At 42.8% G+C, this 21,625-nt stretch overlaps 1 protein-coding gene across 7 annotated transcripts in view; it reads left to right on the plus strand.

The window, feature by feature from the left end:
- The first annotated feature begins 160 nt into the window (after positions 1-160).
- SFI1 (SFI1 centrin binding protein) overlaps positions 161-21,625 on the plus strand; it is a 31,620-nt gene continuing 10,155 nt past the window's right edge. For 3 of the 7 annotated variants that reach the window (XM_068412340.1, XM_068412346.1, XM_068412347.1), the window contains exons 1-18: positions 2,162-2,618; positions 3,118-3,311; positions 5,377-5,556; positions 6,320-6,391; positions 8,637-8,744; positions 9,051-9,145; positions 12,103-12,220; positions 12,487-12,589; positions 14,000-14,156; positions 14,922-15,083; positions 15,524-15,591; positions 16,746-16,838; positions 17,217-17,314; positions 18,711-18,792; positions 19,706-19,884; positions 20,125-20,200; positions 20,974-21,069; positions 21,490-21,566. In XM_068412340.1, coding sequence (XP_068268441.1) covers positions 3,292-3,311; positions 5,377-5,556; positions 6,320-6,391; positions 8,637-8,744; positions 9,051-9,145; positions 12,103-12,220; positions 12,487-12,589; positions 14,000-14,156; positions 14,922-15,083; positions 15,524-15,591; positions 16,746-16,838; positions 17,217-17,314; positions 18,711-18,792; positions 19,706-19,884; positions 20,125-20,200; positions 20,974-21,069; positions 21,490-21,566 — 1,784 coding nt within the window. In that variant the 5' untranslated portion in view covers positions 2,162-2,618; positions 3,118-3,291. Of the gene's footprint in view, positions 269-326; positions 371-898; positions 971-2,161; positions 2,619-3,117; positions 3,312-5,376; positions 5,557-6,319; positions 6,392-8,636; positions 8,745-9,050; positions 9,146-12,102; positions 12,221-12,486; positions 12,590-13,999; positions 14,157-14,921; positions 15,084-15,523; positions 15,592-16,745; positions 16,839-17,216; positions 17,315-18,710; positions 18,793-19,705; positions 19,885-20,124; positions 20,201-20,973; positions 21,070-21,489; positions 21,567-21,625 lie in introns of those variants that run through there. The other 4 variants (XM_068412341.1, XM_068412342.1, XM_068412343.1 and 1 more) reach the window with 4 other exon arrangements.

Consider the following 21,625-nt stretch of genomic DNA (forward strand, 5'->3'; position numbering starts at 1 on the left):
GCGCTGGCTCGCGCGCCCGCTCCCTATTCGCCCGACTCTGTCTCTCCTCAGCCGCCGTAACCGGGGCCTTCCGCTGCCCACCCCGCACCCATTTAATGGCCCGCGCGCAGGCGCGGCGGCGGGGGCGCGCACCGGGGCTCCACCGCGCGGCGCCTGACTGGAAAGGGCGGGCGGCGGCGGCGGGGCCGCGCTCCCCCCGCTGTCTGGCGGCGTCTCCCCGCCGCGGAGCTGTCCCGCAGAACCGCCGTCTCACCTTGCGAGCGCTGCGGTGGGTGAGGAAAGGCTCGTGGCGCCCCCAGGGCCCGCAGGCACTCTCGGCGGGCAGCCCTGCGGGGGAGGCGGCCGCCGGGAGCAGCGGCGGCGGGACGTGGTGCGCGCCATGTGCCGGGCGCGGGGCAGCGGGCGGCAGCGGGGCCGGGGCCGGGGCCGGGGGCAGGGGACGTGCCGCCGCAGGCCCGCGGCTGCGGGGAAGGCGCGAGGTGAAAAAAGGGCGGGAAGCGGCGGGGCGAGCGCGGCCCCCTCAGCGCATCGGGCCGAGCCCGGCCCCGGCGGCAGGCGGCGCGGCTGACAGCTTCGTTAGCGCCTTCGTCGGGCTCGCCGCCTCCTCGAACCACACGTTTGCCCGGAGTCATGTACGGGCTCGGGGGAGTCTCCCCGTCAGCGCCCGCCTGCAGCCGAGCGCTTTCGTGTTCCCGCCGTGAGCGGCCCGTCCCCCGCGGGAGCGTGCGGGGAGGGCTGACAGGCCCTTCCGCCGCCCCGGCCTGCCCGCGGCCCTTCGTGTGGCGGCAGCGGCGGTAAGGTGCCCGCAGGAACGTACGGGTAACACCCCCGTGCCTCACGCGCGCTGCCCTGTCAGGCTGTGTGTGTTTTAAAACACCCTTTATTGGTCGTCTGTCAGAAGTGAAATTTGGCATTTCCACACGAGAGCGGGAGGAAGATCGGTGTAGTGAGCAGAGCAGCTTATTCGGAGGTACCTGAGAAATCCTTTAGTCGTTGCTAACAAGGAGCAGAAATTGTTTTCAATGTCAGTTTAAGGAATTTACTTAGTGAGCAAGATCTTTGCTCCATTTGCCTGCAGAGTTGTTGGGGAGTGGTGTCCTTAACACCCACATCCCTGCTACCACACAGAAGCCCAGCAGCAGCCCTGGTTTTCCAAACTCCATTGTTGGGGAGGTCTGTGAGGCAGCAAGGAAGGACTTGCAGGATGTGGTGAACAATGTTTTCTTCCCTGATCGCTTATGAAGTTGAATACCAGCGTGAAAAGGTGGCTACCTGTGGAATGAAACAGAAATAAACATTTCTTATCTTTTTCTTAAAATGACAAAGTACTAAAAAGTATTTATCTAAAGAGGTTGCCCAGAGAAGCTGTGGCTGCCCCCTCCCTGGCAGTGTTTAAGGCCAGATTGGATGAGGCTTGGAGCAACCTGGTCTAGTGGAAGGTGTCCCTGCCTGTGGCAGGGGAGTTGGAACTAGATGAGCTTCAAGGTCCCTTCCAACCCAAACCAGTCTGTGATTCTAAATAAGAAAGCGTTGTAGCTATTACAAAGCTTCTCCTAGCGAGTTTGCTTTTCAAACAAATACACACCGAGACTCGATACCAACCAGTGCGCCCCGAGCCTCCCGCCGAGCAGCCGTTAGGAGATGCTGTAGGCACTGGCTTTGAGAGGGCCTGAGTGGTGCTGTGTTTCACTGTAGCTCTCATACACATCGCTGTTGTGAGCTGAAATACTATTTTTTTTTAGTTCCTAAAGGCACATCTTCTGTAAGGCACCGGCTACCGGGTACTCGCAGCAGGAAGGCCCAATGGCACTGAGATGGCAAAGTTTTCCTCCATCGTGTGGCGCAGCAGCTCAGTGCCATGGCACACTTAGCCCCTTTCGCGCTGCTCGGGACTGCGGCTTATGCCTGAAGTCGACAAATATTTGTCCTGGCGGTGGCTGCACTGCGGGGGTCAAGGTCAGCGCAGCCTCGGCCGGCCCTTACCGGCGCGGCGGCAGCGGGCGGACCGGGCAGCGCTCCCCACGGGCAGCACCCCTCCCCGCCGCCGGGGGGTGCTGCGGCGCAGCCGCCGAGGAGAGCGGGCGGCGCTCCGGCTCCTCTCGGTGGTGGTGGGCGGGGCTCATCCCCCTCACGCTGTGAGGGCGGGCTGGGAGCGGGGGAGCAGCGCGGGCCGCTGCCGCCTCCGGCCCCTCCCGGCGCTGCCGCTCGCGGCCCTTGCCGGCGTCTGCGAGAGCGGGGACGTCTCGGTTAGGGAGGGCAGAGCCCCCGGGCTCCCGCTGCTGCCTGCCGGCTTCGTGTGGCGCTGCGGGGCCGCCCCGAGGCTCTCGAGGGTCGCGGTGCCGGTGCCCCGTGCGGGGCCGCCTTCGCCCAGCCGTTCCCGCAGCGGGGAGGCCGCGCCGCTTCGGCCGCGGGGTCCGTAGCGCCTTCAGCGGGGCGGGAGCCGTGTGTGGTGGCTCGGGAGGCGGGCACCGCGGCCGGGGCCTCCAGCGCCTCGAGGCAGGGTCTGAGAGCAGCGTCGTGTGGTTCTTGAGCGTTTGTCCACAAGCACAAAAAGCGTTCGGGTTCTAATTCTCCGCTGCCGAAAGGGATTTCGTGCAGGCAAGCTCAGATTGACGGCAGTAAGTTTTTGGGTTTTTTTTCTGTCACACCTTAAACCTTTCTTATAGAAATGTGCAGTTACAAGTAGGTCGCTGGTCCTAAGCCCAGGTGCTTTCACAGTCTTACTCTCCCTGAGCCCTTTGGCAGGTGAAAGGTTCTGTGCGTACAGAAGTTATCGATGGAGCTGGGAGGAGTTCCTTGTTTTCTTCATTTCTATGTGCTTGTGAAGGGAGAGAAGATTAGTTAAAAATGAAAAGGAGTCAGTTTGATGAGGTACTGATTTTGTCACCCCGATTATTAATTTATTTCTAACTTAGGGTCATCTCCTTTTTGTAGCATCTTTGTAGCACAGCTTTATTTACGTAGGCACAGTTGCTGTCTTAGGATTCAAACAGTTATGACTTTGTTGCCAATAGATTATGTCAGCACAGTGTTGTTCAGGTCAGCAAGGCTGTGAGTGTGCAGACAGATGCTTTTCATGCTAAACATCTAGAATTGCATTATGCTATTTGTGTGCAGGTCGACTGAATGGAATTCCTGTCATCGTTAAGATACCGACTGCCTTTAGCATAGATCTATTTGATGGATTCATCACAAATAACAGGAACTGATTTATGCTTTGTTCAAAGCTAATATACAACATTGCAGTGCAGAGGGTGCATTTGTTTGCTGCAGACTTGGAACTATAGCAAAATGGAGAAATCCAGAAGCAGGTAAGCCATAATAAGATGCTACCTCGCTAAAGACCTCAGCTGTAATTTATTTTTTTAAATTATGACATCTTAGGCATTTCATGGGACAGAAGAAAGTTGAGTTATTCTCATATATATGAGGGCTTATTGGTCTCCATGGAACATTATCAACCAGAAAGTGTTCCTCTTAAAAATAAAACAAAAAACAACAAACACATGGCCCCCACCCCCAAACCCATCACAAAACATAACTTTATGTGGGTTTATGTTATAATAACATTCAAATATAAAAATGATGTTCTTGAGCTTGAGGTATTAGACTGGAACGTAAGATATTTGAATATAGTTGTTGGCCCAACCACAGATTTATTCTGTGGTGTTCGTCAGTTCTCTTATTCTTCCCATGCTTTTATTTTCTAACTTTACAAGGGAGATATGATCCTTCTTCAACTCTTTATTTTTTGTGGTTACGTGCCATAAATTCTGATGGACATGGGCTGTCATCACTAAACGTGTAGCACATACAGTGTTTCAAATTTAGGAATAAGTGTTAAAGATTACATATGTTGGCAGATCATAACATATTCACATGCCTTAGACTTTAATACAAACATTTTACATGTTCTATCCGAGCTTGATTTTTTGACTACTTTGTGTTACACTAGTGTTGCGTACAGCCAGACCAGGTTTACCTTTGGAGCAGATTAGATGGTTTTGAAGGGGATTGGGCCTAATAGACATGTACAGGAACTTGTGCTGAAAGCTATTTTGCATAAATTTAAAAGTGCCTGAAACACTTTTCTTCAAAAGTGCATACAGTTGCCTTAACTGCACACCTTGACATGAACAGAATTCTTTTTTCTGCTGTACGAGGCCCACCTCTTTCAGAAAACATTCAAATAATATTTGATAGGAGAACAAGAATTTATCTCTCTCACACAAAATATAGGTCTGTTTTCTTTCATTACCTTTGTTTTAGCTACTTGCAGCTTGCTGGAACAAGCCAAAAATACTCTTATTTCCTCCTATGAGATTTTTTTTTGTGTGGGAGGGGGTTTGGATTTTGATTTTTTTGTTGTTTCTTTTTCCCCCCAGTGATTTGTTGTTAATACTGTGAGTGGTTATTCAGCTGAACTCCTCAAACTTACTAGTATGGATTGTTCCACTAACTTTGTGGAACCAACATTATTTCCTGGCTGCAGCTATGTTTTTCTTAGCTCTGTTCAGGTGATTATTAGGGTGAGACTTCAGACTACTTCTGTTGCCTGTTATGGAGTTCAAGAATGTGTTTGTGGTTCTAATGTGCAAATTTTCAGGGTGGTGGCAGTATTTGTTTTGGGAAAGAAGCTTCAATACAACTGGTTCAGCAAGTTTTATCTGGTTAGATTTTTTTTATCATTCTTGTTTTCAGAAAATTACTGCGATAAAATGCTTAGAATTCATAAAAACATACTTATTCTTCAGATTAGAACTACATGTGAAAGTAAACTGTATGATGGAAAAATATGCCTAATTTTGCTTTTTAGTGGTGAATATGTAAAAACAGGAAGGGATTTTCAGTTTTTTAAAGAAGAGACACATTTTGAGCAACACTAGGAAAGAGTTCCTTGTAAAAGAACTATGTATATAAGTGCATTTCATGTTAAAATGGTAAATTCTCACTTCAGTTCCTTAGTCCTCAAGAGAATTTTTCAGCAACAGACAGAATACCTTCATATGTTCAATAATAAAAGGCAGAAAACCACATTCAGATCTTCTCTGTAAAGGCACACTGTATGCAGACACATGGGAAGGGAAGCACAAATGCATTTTAGTGCTTTTTCATTTCAACTTTAGAGGAGAAAGGAATTGTCTGTGACATGATTGCACTGAAATGTGTCTTCCTGCTTGTCTTGGGGAAACAACTTTAAAATTCCAGGTAGTGAAAAATGCCTGATAAAGAGACAATAAATGTGTTTTAACATTTTGTAGCTGTCGACTTCTATGTGTGATTGTATACCTTTGTTATAGATTAATTTATTGAAATATTGCCACTTCTTTGCAGTTAATATAGTTTTACGCAAAATATTTCTTCTTTCCTTTTAAGTTCAAAATCTCTGAAGAAGCATGAAATCCGACAACTACCAAAGCATCAAGTGCATGCGGCTGGGCGATCTGTTGCTTCGCAATCTGCCAGACATCAGTTTCAGGACAGAGGTCATGACAATCTGGATCAAGTTGGGTATACCTGGCATCAAAGAAGAAGGTTAAAAGAACTCCAAATCAGGTGATAAGTACAAACTAATAATAATTTTTTGTACTTTTACAAAATTACTCCATAATTTTCACTGAATGAAGCAAGGGGATCAGACCTAAAGAAATCTGGTTTTAGTAGTACAAGTGCAGGCTAAGGCAAAGGTTTTTGTTCACAGGCACACCAGGCAGTTCTGAAGATGTCTTGTGGTAGCTTGAGGACATGCATTGGCACAGTCAGATTTTGTACATTTTTGATTTTCTAATGTAAAATTAAAAATGGCTGTTTAACAGTATGCTTTGATGGAGACTGCCAGGTGTAACTATTTAGTCTTGCCCTGCTGTTGTTTCTTTACTTCTTTTGTTTGTTGAAGGAATCTGGACAAAGGTGGGATGGTAATTGTTTAGAGATTAAAAGCCTAATATTTGTTGAACAAGTGGGACTGACCTAGCAACTCAGAGTTGCTGAAAGAGGGAGGCCCTGTTCATGGCTGTGTGCTTTAATTAATTACCTTCTGATGTCTTTGGTGTTTATTGGGGCCCTCTGTGAGCCAATTAACTCTTAAATCCATTTTTAAAAAAAGGAGGGGAAGGGTCATAGCATCATATATGGTTGGTGAATTGTCCTGTTAAATGTACTAATTTCAGGGTGTAGATATTTTGTATGTGCATTGATCTCTGTAGAACAAGGCCCTTAGTTTATTACTGAAACTGGCATGAAAGTTCCTATTTTTACTGCTGTCTGGGAATTGACAGAGGAAGAGTACGAAAACAACTAAGCTTTCCTTATATTCCAGTTATCTAGCAAGGAAGTTCTTCTATCTGTGGGCAAAAAAGACATTTGGACAAGTTCTCCCTCCCAAAGCCAGGTAGATAAACTTCCAGAAATCAAGGGTGGGGTTTTTTAGTTGTTTTCTTGTTGTGTTTTTTTTTAATATGGTTTAGTGCTGTACCATTGGGCTAAGAGTACTGGCTGCCAAGAAAATATTTGGATGTCTTTTGAGATCGTTTGAAGGTTTCTTTGAATATTCTTCTTGCTCCTGCTTTTTGTTTTTAATAATCATGGTTAAACTTTACTAACTATATTCATAGGGATTGCAGTTGTCTTGATGACGTTGAACTGTACAGGCATATAAATGATGGGGCATGATTGTGATACGTGCTTTAAATTTAATGATTTTTCAAAGTTATAACTAGAGATAGATCTTGAAATTCAGTTCATTTTACTGTTTGCACTGTTGTTCTTAACATATATCTATATGTACTTTGTATCTGTCTGACTTTGAAATACCTGTGGCAGATGATTTGTCTCTGTTGTTAGTGTTCTGTCAGCTACTCAAAACCAACACTTTGATACTCTTTTCTTGTTTTGCTTTAATTTGCATGTTCATTCTTGTTTGACCACACCCTTGGGAACTGAAGCAGTTCCCAGTGGAAAGACCTGCATTTGTTACAGTCAGAATAAGACCAGACCCTTAGTTCTCCGATTTCATTGTACTGTATCAAATATATTCTGACTATGTCTGCCTCAGCTGGTAAACGGAAGTTGTCCTGTGAACCTCACCGTTCTTGCTATCCCATATACTGAATTTGCACTACTTTGGCTCTGTGTAAATTCAGGACAATGGTTATTTTAATTTTTTTTTTTTTTTTTGGAGGAGTGGAAATACATTTTATAAAGTTCAGCAAGGAACATAAGCCATAATTAATTACCTTTTTAGATTTAAGGGTCCCCAGTTCTCCATTGCTTTAATTTGCAGTGTTCTCTTAATGCATCAAGTCAAAAAAAATTAATGTATAGCTCATTTCTTTTTTCTTTTTCTTTTTTTTTCTTTTCTGCTTGAGTGCTTGGAATGACTTAGCAACTTGGCTTGGGGTAGGTAGCCATGAATTGCAACGTATGAGAGGATTCATATGTGTTTGAGGGACCTCTAGGTATTCTGGGCCTAATCCTGTTGTTATTACAGACATGACCAATTTTGTTAAGCTAGTGGGATAGTTGTGATCAAAGGTTGAGAGTCTGGGCTTTTGTGCTTTTTGTTTGTTAGCTTGTATGTATTCATGGGTCCTTCTGTTTTCCTTCTCTCTATCACAAACATGAAGACATGAGAAATTTTTTGAAAGTATTCATACTCCAGTTGATGAGACTTTCCAGTTCTTAGGCTGCTGCTCAGCTCATCTTGACCACATGTAAAAATGTTTGAGAGAATATTTTAAAATAAAAAGAAAATAATTGCTTGAAATAGTAGATTATGACCATTACTTTTAGTTAGGTTATCAAAATCCTAATTCCCTCATGCATACCCTCCTATATATGAATTTTTAGTTGTTCACAATTCAATTGAAATGTAGCGTCACTTCTTACCTGGTCAGGTGTGTGTTAATTAAATCTGGGTATAAAAGCAGAGACTATTCTGCTGAGGTTGAAGAATTTGAAGGTCATATGTGACTTGTGAATCCATTTTGTGCATGGCTTAGCATCCATTGGAAGAAGAAGGTACATGAGCAGATGAACAGCTTTGTTTTTAGCACAGATGAAGTGCAACTTGCTGAAGGACTCTTAAGCCTACTTAAGTGTTCTTTGTGAAGATTTTAAATGTGGGATGACTTAAGATCAGCATGCTATTCCTAAGAACACAATGGAAATATCAAAGCGTTATAAAATCTGAAGTAGCTTTTGTGTTTGTTTCTATACATAATATTTTGTTTTAAAATAGCAAAGAACAAAATTAGCAAGGAAAATACACGTATCATTATCAACTGTGCTGGTTATTTGAGTAAAACACAGAACTGAGGATAAAAGATGCAAGTTGTTTGTAGGTCTAAAGTCAACTGGCAGTGATACTTGGCAAGTCGGTTAACAACATCTGTCTTCCCTTCCTTGACTTTACGTGAAGTATTTACAGTCAGTAAGCTGATTACTTCTTGTCAGACTTCATAGAGTCTTGGAATAAAGTGTCACAGTAGGGTAGTGTTTTTTAAAAGCAGTTAGATGCTGTTAGACTAATCGGACAAGACTGGAAAAGAGGTAGCATAATCTTCATGAAAACTGATTTGTGGTCAACCTGGAAACCTGTATGAAGTTTCCCATGTCCAAATCTTTCAACTGTTTAGATGCTTTTATGACCAGAAGATTCTTCAAAAAACTTTTGGAGAGTGGAAGGAGTGGTGGACTGTTTGCAGAGAAAGGAAGCTCAGCCTCAGAGCAGCCAGCCATTACAGGTTTGTGAAACGACTTCCTGTTGTGTGTGTATAGCAGGATGAGAAATTTTCGTTAGGTTCTGAAGGAATTGTTAATACCAGTAAGCAAGTAACCTTAACAGTACCTCTAGGCCAAGCGCAACGTCTTCATTGCTTATTTTCATATTTTTCTTCCCCTCTTTTTTTTTTTTTGTTTTGTTCTTGTTGTCTTAGGATGAAATCAAAATTTCCTATCCAACGTATCTTTAGAGTGCAACTGAACTTGAAAGAATCCTACTTGTAGACATTGGTAGCTATTTCATTGAATGGTGCTTTTTTCATTTTTAGGCATTTACTCAATAATTTGATATTCAAGGCTTGGAGAGCCTATGTATGCCAGCAACAAGGAAAGAGGAACAAATACTATGTTGCAGAGTCTCATGGTAAGTGTAGAAGTGATGGTAACTACGTTTGTTTGGGGATATACTGAGATGGGAATTTCCAAGGGAAACGTTTGCGCAGAATCTCTGTCCCTTGTACGTGTTTGCACATTGACCCCCCCCACCCTATAGAAGTGTAAGGCTTTTAGGTACAGATGGCTGACTGTCGAAAGCTGGCAGGGAGGGTCCGTTTGATGCACTACTGTGTAGCTATATAGTTATATAGTGAATAAGCTTAAGGGCCTCTCCATCTGCTCTGGATTGTGGTGGTTGTTTTTGTGGGGGTGGTTTGGTTGGGGGTTTTTTGTTTTATTTGGTGTGGTGTTTTTTTTACTTTATCACAATATGTGTTTAAATAGATATTTTTTTAATAGAATGTGTTATTGGAATTCTCTGTCAACTGTGGCTATAGAAATTAGATGCTAATTCCCTGTGGTATTGACTGCACATATTTTATCTGTGTTCACTATTCCCTCCAGCTTGTGTCTTGCAATTGAAAAGAAGCCCAAGCTTTTCAAGTGTCCCTTGTCTTATGTAGATTCTTTGTTCTCCAATGGATTTGTTCTACTGATGAAGTTGCCTATATTGGTTGCAACTTCCTTTGGTTTCAGGGAATATCTGTTTCCCTGAAGGGGGAGGATGACCCTCTTTTAAAGATGATACTGTGGTTTTGTTCTGTGCTGATTTGCAAAATAAGTTAACTAGTCTCTTTGTGTATGAATGTGGCCTCAGAATATTATATAGGCTAGCAGCTTTGGAAACAAACCGATAGGCTCTCTAGATTTCCCTTCTCACGGAGTGAGGCCTGTCGCAGGGGAGGGTGGTTAAGGTTTTAGGTCGCTTAAAGAATCACCACCAAAGATATTAGCAAAAGTGATTTTAATATGCATTTGTAAAAAGCACGACTAAACAAATTTCGAATGACAAAGTTCACTCTATTACTTACTACAAGAGGAGAAATTGGGGCAGAGTTGGACTAGGATGGTTTATACAGAGATTGGGAGTGTACAGGGGTAGAGGGAAAAGAGTAAGGAAGACCCTCCAGTTGAGTCACGAGGTTCAGAAAGGACCCCCTTGCTTTCTAAACTCCTTCGCAGAGAGGAGTCTAGGTGTGGCTGGATCCAATCCTAGTCCCAGACTTGGTCAATGGTTTATGTCTAAGGGAGCTGGATACAGGGATTTCAGTGGTATTGATTCGATATGGTGTAATGTGTTCTGTGCAACTTTGAGAGAGCAGCAATTTGAGGTTTAACACTATTATGGTATATCACAGGATTAGATTATATGATTCTCTAACAATACTTAATCAATAATCAACAATCTTATTATAATTGATACAGTGATTTAGTTAAAGATTTAAAAGGTTACTTAAATAAAATTGCATGTATGTATATACACACACAGATATAGAAACAGATATAGATAGATAGAGAGGTTAACCTATGCTTAAGATTTTTTTTTTCTGCAGATAACAAATTTTTGGAATCCAATAATCTTTGAAAGTCTCGTGAAATCACTATATAGTGAATTACTCACTATGTTTAATAACCCCAGTAATACTGAATTACTCACTCTTTCCTTTCATTGGCATCTAACTGCAGACAGTCTAAAGTATCTCGTGAGTCTAGCCTGGACATTGTGGAACCTGCCCTGAGAGGTGTCCCAGCTCAAGGGGAGATGCAGGGTCACAGCCTGCTGTGATCCCAGAGAGCTCAAAGGGCTTCATTTAGGATCAGTATTTATAGGATTGCAAGATGATTGACTTTGGTCAGTACTTTTTTTTGAGATGGCCATAATTCTTGTCAGGCAGTCTTGGCACTTTCCAGAGCAGGTGATGGTTCAGTGCAGGAGGAGTTTGGGTACATTTCTCAGGCAACAGGAGTTTAGGTAGGGTTGGGGAGTGCTCGGTCATTGTCCATTTCCTGGGCAGCAGGAATTGCAGGTGCGGTTGGGGGTGCCTGATCGTGCTAACTCACTGTGCTTGTGCCTAGGATGGGGAAGTACCAGGTAGTCTCGACTCACTGCACCAGCAGGCAGGACCAGAGTACCTAATTGCCTCAGACCACTCACTGCACCTGCAGGCAGGACCAGAGAGTGCCTGATTGTTTTAGACCACAAACTGTTCCCTCATTAATGTTGGCTGGTCCTGCCATTACAGTGTGGCCTGGTGATGGGGGGGGGTGCGCGGTGCTGCACCACCACAAGGCTGGAGTTCTTATAGAAGCAGCTGTGTGTTTCTTAGTCAAAAAGATAGAAAAGTGACCTGTTTTAAGGTAGGTTAATACTTGATTCACCAGATCACAAGGAAATCTTGAAAAAAAAAGTGTGGGTTTTTTTAGTGTGTGAAGTGGCATAAAATCAATGATGTTTTTTCTAATAACTTTGCTTCAGTAGTGTCAGTTCTGACAAGCCAGACTGTTGTGAAGAGAAAGTGCAGTGCACTGCATAAAGTGGTAAACTGGAATTTGTGACACCACTTCTGTTTTTAGCTGCATGACCAGCCTGCTAAATAAACTTGACTTCTTTCTGGTTGGTTTCTCTGCTTGTAATAGAGAATAACTCTTGAAACGCTACTGATGAACCTGATGAACTTTTTTTTTTTTAAACAAATCAAAGAAAATCCTGTAGTTCTTACCCAGTAAGGTTGTTATGCTGAATATTGTTATACAATTATATACCCTGTAAGCACTGAAGACAAAGCAATGCTATTGTCTGATAATTCACGCTGCTCTGAACAAGTGGCATGATGCTGTCAGCGTTTCAGAGATTCTTGTCAGTGTGACAGCCAGGGTGGGGGGCTGCGGCTGTGGCTCTGGTGGCTGTTGTTTCAGGGTTTCCCACGAGGTGTCACTGCGGATTGAGGGAACTGGAGGTCGGGGACAAGTGGTGTTACCGAGTAGTTAAAAAATGCCAGCTTCTTGCATGAACTTAAGATGCTGTAATTTTTTTGTTGTGCACAGCAAAGAAGCAAAAATTGCTCAGGACCTGGCAGCGCTGGCTGGTTTATGTTGTTGTTCAAAGGACAAAACGTGGGATGCAGTCTGTGGCACTGGCATTCAGGGAAAGAAGCTGTTTGCGGTAAGAACGGAGTGGGAACAGGCAGAGAGGCGCTGCCCGTAAGGCCACGGGTTTTAACTGTGGTCTGTTACCTTTTCCTGCAGTGACTTTGTTCCGTGTTTGATTTTTTTTTTTTTTTGGCGTGTGTGTTTCTGAATTCTGGTATGCCCATAGACTATGAATTTAAATGATTGTTGTTCATACCTTTTTCCAGTGAGAGGAAGGTGATTTCTTGCACCAAACTATGGAACCTGTGTTTGAACATTTCTGTAACGTTGTTTTGGCAGCATATCGTGGGCAGTGTGGAGAAGACGACATCACCAGAACTGCACTGGACGTGAAATGAATGTTTTGGCTCTGCAGCACTGGGCCCAGAGCCTGCAATTTCGAGTAAGTCCTGGGAGCTCCAGCTACTACCATTTCTAACGTTTAAGTTATATGCACATGTGACTAATATGATGCAGATTAATAAAAAAATAGGCCTTATTTGCTTTGCAAATTGAAGTACTTATGATGGAAGAACCTATTAGGACACGAGGAAATGGAACGAAGGTGCGTTAGGGGAAATTCAGATTGGACACTGGGAAAAGCTTCTTCACTGAGAGGGTAGTCGGTCACTGGAACAGGCTCCCCAGGGGACTGGTCACAGCACCAAGTCTGGACAATGCTCTTAGTCATATAGTTTTGTTTTAGGTAGTCCTGTGAAGAGCAGGGAGATGCACTCAATGATCCTTATGGATCCCTTCCAACTTGAGATTCTCTATGATTCTATGAAGAAGGTCAGTTTTTTTACAAGAAAAATTTATTTGCAAGAAATCTAGGCAAAGCAAACTGGATCCATGTCTTATATTTGCTAGGAAGCACGCTGGCCAAAGGAATTATTAGTCTTATACAATGCTTGATGATAGTGAAAGTATCAGAGTTCCCTACACCAGAGAAGGAGCCACAGGTAAATAAGAGGTAAAAGAAAACACGTGTGAGTTTGCAGCTGTGGCATTTTGAGCTGGGCATGACAGGTAGTTGCATCTAGCTCTCTAGAGTGCCAAACTCCACAGAGGTCCAATCCACTCTCTTGTTAGGAGGCAAGATGGCACCACTCAGCTGTTTGACAGCACCTTGCCTCTTTGCAAGACGTTTCTCATGTCCTGATGAATTTCTGTGAGCATGTTTAACTCCATTTTGGAGTAAGAAAATACAATCCAGCATTTCATATTCTTGAGAAGTTGTCAGCTCCTTTGGTAAATGTTCATCTTGGCTGAAGTGAAAACAGTGTGGTTTTCTTTCTTTCACTGGAACTGTGGCTTTTTGTCCATTTCATTAAAACCATGTGATGGTATTTAATTCCGCCCTTGCTGTAAGATGCAACACTGCCTGTTTGAGGCCAGTATTCTACTAAGGAGATAAACTTGTGACTTGGGAAATCTTATCATATCTCAAGATGTGATTCTGTTTTATATGAAAATACTCTGGCTGGAAGAAAGCCTCTTGTCCAAAAAGTATTAGTTTGGCCTTTTAATGGAAAAATGTGAACGTATCAAAAAAAAAGGAAAAAAGAAGTGTGATATTGACATTCTTTGTCTTTGACCTTTTCTATGCTGACATTTCTTTTGGCATTTGTTTGGGTTATTGGGGTTTTTTTCCCTCTTGTGGGGAGGAGCCTCATTGCTCATGGCTTTCACCTTTAGGTCTTACATGGAATTTCCTATTGCCTGAGTGTTCTTCCTCTTTTCTTTGTTCTACTTCCCTAATCTTGTCCTTTTTTTTCCCCTTACTGCCCTCCCTCCTCAATTGTTCTGTCAGGCTTGGTTGCAGTGGCGAGAGCTGTATTTATACAGCCAGAATGACAAGCAGAGGGAGACTAGGGCAGTAACTCACCATCAGCACTGGGAACTGAAGAGATGCATGGAAGCATGGCTGGGATACTTAAACCTCCACAGAGCAAAGAAACGTCAGAATGGTGAGTTAGGACAGAACAGGGCTCAGCTCCTTTGCTTAGAGCACAGTGATTTTCTTTTTTTTTTTATGTTCTAGGAGACGCTGCAATGTTTCTGCTCAACAGATGCTGAGATGCAGCTAGGACTGTACACTGTCACAGGCCTGGCTAGCTAAGGTTATATACAGAACTGTCAGGAAGATCACATGTTTTTTGTGTGACTCTAAAAGAAAATGCTTTACGGTTCCCTTGACAAAAACTTGCATGTTACATATTATATTCTGACTGAGGTATCTGTGAGAAGGACATATTTGGGACTATTATCAGTCAATCTATGTGTGTTTTTTCTTGATAATCAAAAAATCACAACTCATACAGGGATGGTAAAGACAACTACACCAGTTCTTTTGTTTCTTCCCTTGAAGTCACTGGAATGAGTTCAGACATTTGTGTGAACGCCTGTTGATTGGTGGTACTGGAAAAGAATCCAGCTTGGGAACTGGTAATAGGAGTATGCTGAAATGTAAGCAAGCTTGTATATGCTGAAGAAGTGACACAGTGTCTTAACTGCCACTTCTTCAGTCAGTACAGTATGTTAAAACTGCCTTTGTCATCCACAGGAAGAATATAGTCCATAGGTGAGTGTTACTGTGAATTCTTACCACCGTTTTTCAATGTTAGAGCTTTTGTCACTTCAGAACCAGTGGCTTAAATGTCATGGCCTCATCTGATATAAATGAGCCCAGGACAGAACAAGTCATGAGTAATTTGTGTGGTTTTTTTTTCTAGAGCTGGCCCAAGAACATCACCGAAACAGGATAGTCCGGCAGTGTTTCTCTGACTGGCGGCTGTCATGGGAGTGCAGCAGAAGAATGCATGCTCACCAAAAGGACATTGAAAAACTAGCAGCAAGGATTGCCTTACGGAGAGTCTTTGCACACTGGAAGCATTGTATCCAATCTATACTTAGTCCCTAGCAGGGACAGGTTAAAGGCATTCCCACGGGGGAAAGATCTAGTTAATAAACAGGAATGTTGTGCAGTAGCTTGGGTGACAACAAATATGTTATCATTAGAAAGATGTATGTAAGGCCACACTAACAATAAAACCGTTGCAAGTGCAGTATATTAGCCTGTTGACAGCTAAGAGCCTGCAGAAGGTAATTTAAGGTTGGGGAGGAATTCCTTATTTAACAGTGAATCAGAAATGTATTGTGGTAAGCCAGCAAAACTGAAAAACTTGACTGTAATCAAAACTTGTGTAGGTAGCAGTGCTGAAAATTCAAATATTGAAGCAAATTTAGATGGAGATGTAGTGCCCCTCTGTGGAGAAGGTTGTGTATGTATCAGGATGGATGTTTCTGTGTAAAAGATACTTTAACTCAGTGACAGATGTACTGTGTGTGGAAGAGACTCGACAGCATGAGCTGGCTGAAAACCACTACAAGCATCATCTGTTGGTAAGGGCGCTGTTATGCATCAGGTGGGAGAGGCTGTGGAGAGTATACGAATACTTCTGACTGGCAGTGTGCCTTTAATACTGAGTGGGGTGTGGGTGTTAAGTGGGGGATGCACCATTTTCTGCCATAGTGAGTTTGGATCTGGCCTCAGGTTTCTAAATTCCAACTATTCTGGAATCTGCCAGTTGAATCCAAATGGGGAAACTGGTGCTCTCCAGAATAGTTATTCTTCCAATTGGGAAACTGGTGAAGTAGCAGAATAATCTTGATTGTATTGGGCTACCGTGCTCCCTGGCCATTTCACCATGAGATTGCATCTTTCCCTTGGTTTTCCCTTGATTTTTTTTTTTTTTTTTTCTTCTTACCTCTACCCCAAATGTTTCTGTCTGCTTGCACTCTTTTGCTACAAGAATTATTTTTTTCACTCTGTAGTAAAGCATACATGCTGCTTTTCACAGGAGTCCAAAGATAGCTTATAGCATATGCAGGTAGATGGGTAATGGTCTGTCTCTTCCTCCCTGTGCCCCCTCCCCCCCCCAAAAAAAAAAAATCCTTAAAGGCTGTCTGAAAGGTGGGCACAAGCAAACCTCCAGCTTTTTTGGAACTGAATTATTTTCAAGTGTGGATCAGTATGGATCATCAAAAGAATGGCAATAAACCTGTTTGGATCATAGTTTGCAAACATTAGTGACTATAAGAGCACTTTAAGGCAGGATGCTCTCATAATGCTATTTACCGTGTTCATCCCTGAATCAAGGTATTGTGGGACTGTAGACTAAAAGACCTTGTGCAGGGGAGACCTGAAAGGGAAGCGGATCTTTTCTGGTTCTGATAAGGAGCAAGTTACAAGTCTTGAACTGAAGGAGGAGATAGATAGGTTGGGAAAGGACTTGGGTAGTGGTGTTGATAGCAGAATAAGGAGTTAGATGTCTTGCAGTAAAACCCTGGGAAGCTGGAAGGGAATTTTAGTTCAGCTGGAGAAGTGACAATTTGTGAGAGGAAATTGGCAGATGGTTTTGATGACAAGTTCATAAATCTTAGCTATTGCAAGGAGTAGCATCAAACATAGATTGTAACGAGCAGCCAGTTCTCAACTTATCAGTGCTTGCTGATTTGGATCACGTGAAAGTTGTGTACATTTCTTGTTGTTACAGAAACTTGGGTTTAAGGGGCTTTGGCAAAATGTCATGAACGCTCGTCTCCAGCAAATGAGAAAAAATCTGTCATACCGTCAGCGTCGAGTTACAGTGAGTTTGACTTTTTTTTTGTTCTTGTGTTAGTTTTTCTTGCTGTCCTATTGTCTTCCACTTTCACCTACAAAATACTTTTTTATTAAGTCTGTGTCTTTGTTCCTAAATACTAATAGCCACAGAAAATCTCCTGTGTAATTCAACTGTCAGTCTTAGATACATTATTTTAGTTTTCTATTTTCCTGTGTTTATGGTGACTTTTTCCTTTACCAGAAAAAAATCGTAGCAGGTTATAAAACAAGTTTGGTATATGAAGCAGTGCAGGAGGCAACCATTGCAGCATGCAGTTTCAGTAGGACATTTACTAATTTATTTCTTTGCATTCTTCTCCTCCCTCTATCTATGTTTTTTCATGTCTTTGTTGTTTTGTTTCAGGTGCTGCAGAAGTTCTGGAACCGTTGGAAGTCCCGGTTGGAAGAGAAGGAGGAAGAACAGCAGCAGGCTTTAACATCAGTGGCTCATGCCCGTTATAGGTGCGCAGAGAAATACTAATATAAATTTGTACAAATGTGGGATTTGTGGGCCTTTGGTTCTCTTTTAAGATCTGGTAATACCTTTGGGGGCATGACCATCCTGATGCCAATTGCTCTTATATTTTCAGTGAGTAATGGACAATTTGCATCTCCTGTGTCTCTGTGAAATGTGAGAGGGAGATTGATTAAGCCTGGCTTTGAGACTTGTTTAGTTTTAAGAGCTGGACGTTTTACTGGTAAGAGCAGTAGGTTGCAGCATGAACACGGACAAAGCTCAAAACACTTGCTGCTGCTTTACTTTGGGGAGCAGTAGGGCGAGCTGATGATCATGTATGCTACCTCTGCTGCTGGAGGTACTCTTCAGATCAAAGACTCTTGCTGGCAACTATCAGTACCCTCCAGGAAGAACTTACTTAACTCATGTTGTTTACCAACCTATAAACTTATAATGAGCTGTAACAGCTACCTACCAAAAATTACCTGGTAAGAATCCCAAATATCTTTTAGGCCTCTTTAGATTAGAGAAGAGCTGAGACTTGCTGACAGTCTAATTAGTACACCCACATGACTGAGTTCTGGAAATAACTGATGTAGTTTGAACTGGGTGATATTTCCACTAGGCTGTAGCTTGGACTTCTGGACTAGGATGCTTTTACCATATGCTTGTTCTGTGAGAGTGATGTAAAGTGCTCAATCATAAATATATATTAATTGCATTTTTGGGATACTATTTGATATTGATTCTTGTGCATCCCTGGGGAGGAGGCAGGCAAGCAAGTGAGTATTATCTTCATCTAGAGAGAAAGAAGCTTTGATAATGAGGGCAACTAAGCTGACCTTCTTCATAAAAGAAGGCTTCAGTAGAATCCCTTCAGTGTTGAGATCAGACCATGCTGCTCTTTATTATTTGTTGTTATAACTTTTTTCAAGTCCTATTACAATGTTAGTTTGTTTTGGTTTGCTTTATTTAAAATAAAAAAGTAGAGTAGGATTTTCAAAATATTTCCAAGGGAGGAGGGAGTGGACTGTATTTACAGTGGAGAAGAAACAAAAAGTTATTATATAATTTTTTCTTTATGTGTGTTTATAAATAAAATTAATTGGTCATAAGACAGAAAAATCTTTTGAACATTCTAAATGAAAGCAAGGAGTTCTAATAACTTCAGAAAATTCATTAATCTTGTCTCATGTGTTCTGGGTAAGATTTCTGGGGTCAAATTGTCTGTCTTTTTAACCCACGAGGACATATAGCTGCCTGTTCCAAAGAAGGCTTGCATGATTTGAAAAATCAGGTAACTATTTAAGTTGTAGGTGGATTGGTCTTTTGATGTTCATAAAATCAATCTCTTTTGTGAAGGAATTCTCCTGTGCTGACATTCTCCCTTTTTGCTTGCAGGAGGGTGTTGATGAGACACGTGTTTGACACGTGGTTGCTGAACACCTGCAAGCAGCAAGAATACCGAATAGGAGAGAAGAGGGTAAATGTAACTCTTTTACCTGGGCTTGCTTAGGAAATAGAGGGGATGATTTCTTAGTAACTGTATGTGAACATCAGTTAGCATGAGATGGACTTGGGTGTTGTAAATTCCCTTTTCCCAGGTGGAGGATCAAGTCAGCAGAAGCAGATTACAACCAATGTTTACTAATCACCTTTTTTAAGTTAAGCTGTTTATTAATAATAGAATCAAGCTGTTATTATTAGAGGATAGCTATTCACTCAGTTCATTCATTTATTCCCTCGCCCAATAAACATGCTCGTGCTCTTTCTGTCACTCTGTTTCATAGTTACCTGGGTGAAACAATATTAGTAATGAAGAGCCAACCCCAACCTATTTAAGAAGTGCAGGGTTGTACTGACAAACTAGTTACTTCTAGGTAGGTGCCCAGAAAGTCCCTTAGAAGGTCCTTAATTTCCTAAGATGTGTATATAATACTGAAGTCTTTATATATAGCAGCCGCTGCCGCCTTTTATGTGGTCTGAGTTAGACAACTCATAGTTGATGGTAGCTTGTGTGTGTGGCCTTGTGCAGATATGACTGACTCTTGGTGTTCTGAGATTATCAATTCCTGCGAATTCAACAGGACTGGTTTCTGGAGCTTATCGGTTCTCGGGAGTCTTTCACATGCTACTTATCAGCTTGTATTTTTCCTCTCTTTGGCTTGCTCTTTTCTGGTAACAGTTTCTCCATCCACATGCATATTAGGTACCTGTAGAACGTGTTCACGTAAACTCGCAGCGAAGGGGCTTTGACACGTGTCCATTGCTGTTCAACGAGAGAAGAGGAGAACAAACATTGGACAGTTCTGTGCATGTCACCTCTAAGGAATTGTCTTCTGTTGTTTGTGACTGGCCTGTGTCATGAACTCATTGTCACCTTCTTTCCATTATAGGCTGTACTTCATTTTGAAAGGCAACTGTTGCGTTGTTTCTGGTGCTTCTGGCGTAGAAGAACAGCTGCACGTTTGGAGGAGCAAGAGGACTTGGTTCGTGCGAGAGATCACTACAGTAACCTGCTGCTGCTAAAGGCTTTCTCTCTGTGGAAGCAAAATACTCAGGAGAGAAAAACAGAGTAAGAATTTTTTTTTAAAAGGGAGAATTATTTGGATTGGCCCTGGGGTGGCCTGCTTTTGACAAAGCAGCGTTTAATTCACCATGACTCTGACTCCTTATTTGTGCTTTAGAATCTGCTGGTTTGTCTTTCAGTCAATGACTTACTGAAAAGAGCAAGTGTGAACTCATGCCTTTGCTGGAGGGGTTCAGTAACATGGATTGTGTTGTAGGAGAAATAATTAAATTATTTTTCCTATAGGAGGCTCAAGGAGGTGCAAGCCTTAAGATTTCACCGTTCAAAGTGTCTGCAGCAGTCTTGGAACAAGTGGAGGGAGGTGAGAGAGTTAACAGATGGGGAAGAGCTTGAATCCTTTTTGTTATGTTCAGATTGCTTGTACCCATATGGCTAGAAATAAAATTGTTTATTTTAAACACTAGTCATTCCTAAGCTCTCCTCCCTTTCCAGGTGGATAAAACCAGTTCAGTGTGGGTAGAACAGGAATTGTGTAGGGAGGACTCCCGTTCTTCGACTTCTTGTTCACTTGTCCAGGTATAGTGAGAATGGGACTATAGTTTAGGAGATTTCTCTGGGAATGTAACCAGAAATGATGTGATGAAATTGTCCCTAGCCAGTACCACGTATGTCTTTCTCAAACTTTAATGAAGTTAGAAGTTTGCAGCAAGGCCATGGTGTATGGTCTGTGGTTGTGTACAGGTCATAGCAGGCCCTATTAGATGTCATTTCAGTTTCACGCTGGGCCTTTTCCTTACCATGATGTGACCTACCAAATGCGCCTTGCAGCATGTCTTGAGAATCTATGCGAAATTTTAGAGTTGACGCTGGTCTGTTGGTCCAGAACTGTTAACTTGAGTGAATTGCATCAGTCTTCAAGAGGATCCCTAAAAAGGGGAGGGAAAAAAAGCCTCAACTAGGCCTTTTGGAGGAATAGCAGAGTGCAGCACCAGTTTGAGTGAGAACCTGTTACAGCAAGATAAAGGATTGATGTTTCCCCAGAGACTGGGTCCTTTTCCCTCTGCTCTTTACCATTGCCTGTTTTCCCTCTGTCACGTGTACATATCTTTTTTTTTTCGCCCTCCCTCCTTATAGTATGTGGGACATCAGCGTGAGAAATGGAGGAAGTTGGTGCAAGCAGACATGCATTATCAGCACACATTACTGGGCAAGACCTTGACAGCCTGGAAGGTAGGAGGGAACGTCCTTTTCTTTGTGGGATGACAAGTGTGTGTGCTTAAGTGTTTCAGTGAGAACTGAAGGGCTGCCACCCTGTTTCTCTCCAGGTGCTTACACACCAAGTGTGCAAGGTAGAATGGAGGCTAGTGTAGGTAGGGTTGTATAAGCTCTAGCATTGCTTTTTGGAGCAAAAGAACCGATGTTATCTTGTGGCTTTGGTGAAGGGTGTATAATAGCATTAACTAGTGTGTAATGACTGTTCATCTCAGAAAAACAGCATTCGATTTCAGGGGCTGTAACCTCATTCTTTTTCCCTATGCTCTACTGCTGCTGCTGCTCTCCTACGCTGCTACTAAGAGTTTCCAGAAGTCTTCTCTCCTCAGAGGTGTTGACAGTTGAGAGAAATTTTACCTCTTACTGCTTTTCTTGCAGAGTTACCAACATAACATACAGTGCATTCTATACCAAGTAGCTGAGAAGGAGAAAGAGCACACTAGACTACTGCTGCGGTAAGCCCATGTTTCCTTGTGCAGCCTGAGAGAGAAGTGACTGCCCTGCAGCCAGATTG

The sequence above is a fragment of the Nyctibius grandis genome, chromosome 14, assembly GCF_013368605.1.
Source record: "Nyctibius grandis isolate bNycGra1 chromosome 14, bNycGra1.pri, whole genome shotgun sequence".
Lineage (NCBI taxonomy): Eukaryota > Metazoa > Chordata > Aves > Nyctibiiformes > Nyctibiidae > Nyctibius > Nyctibius grandis.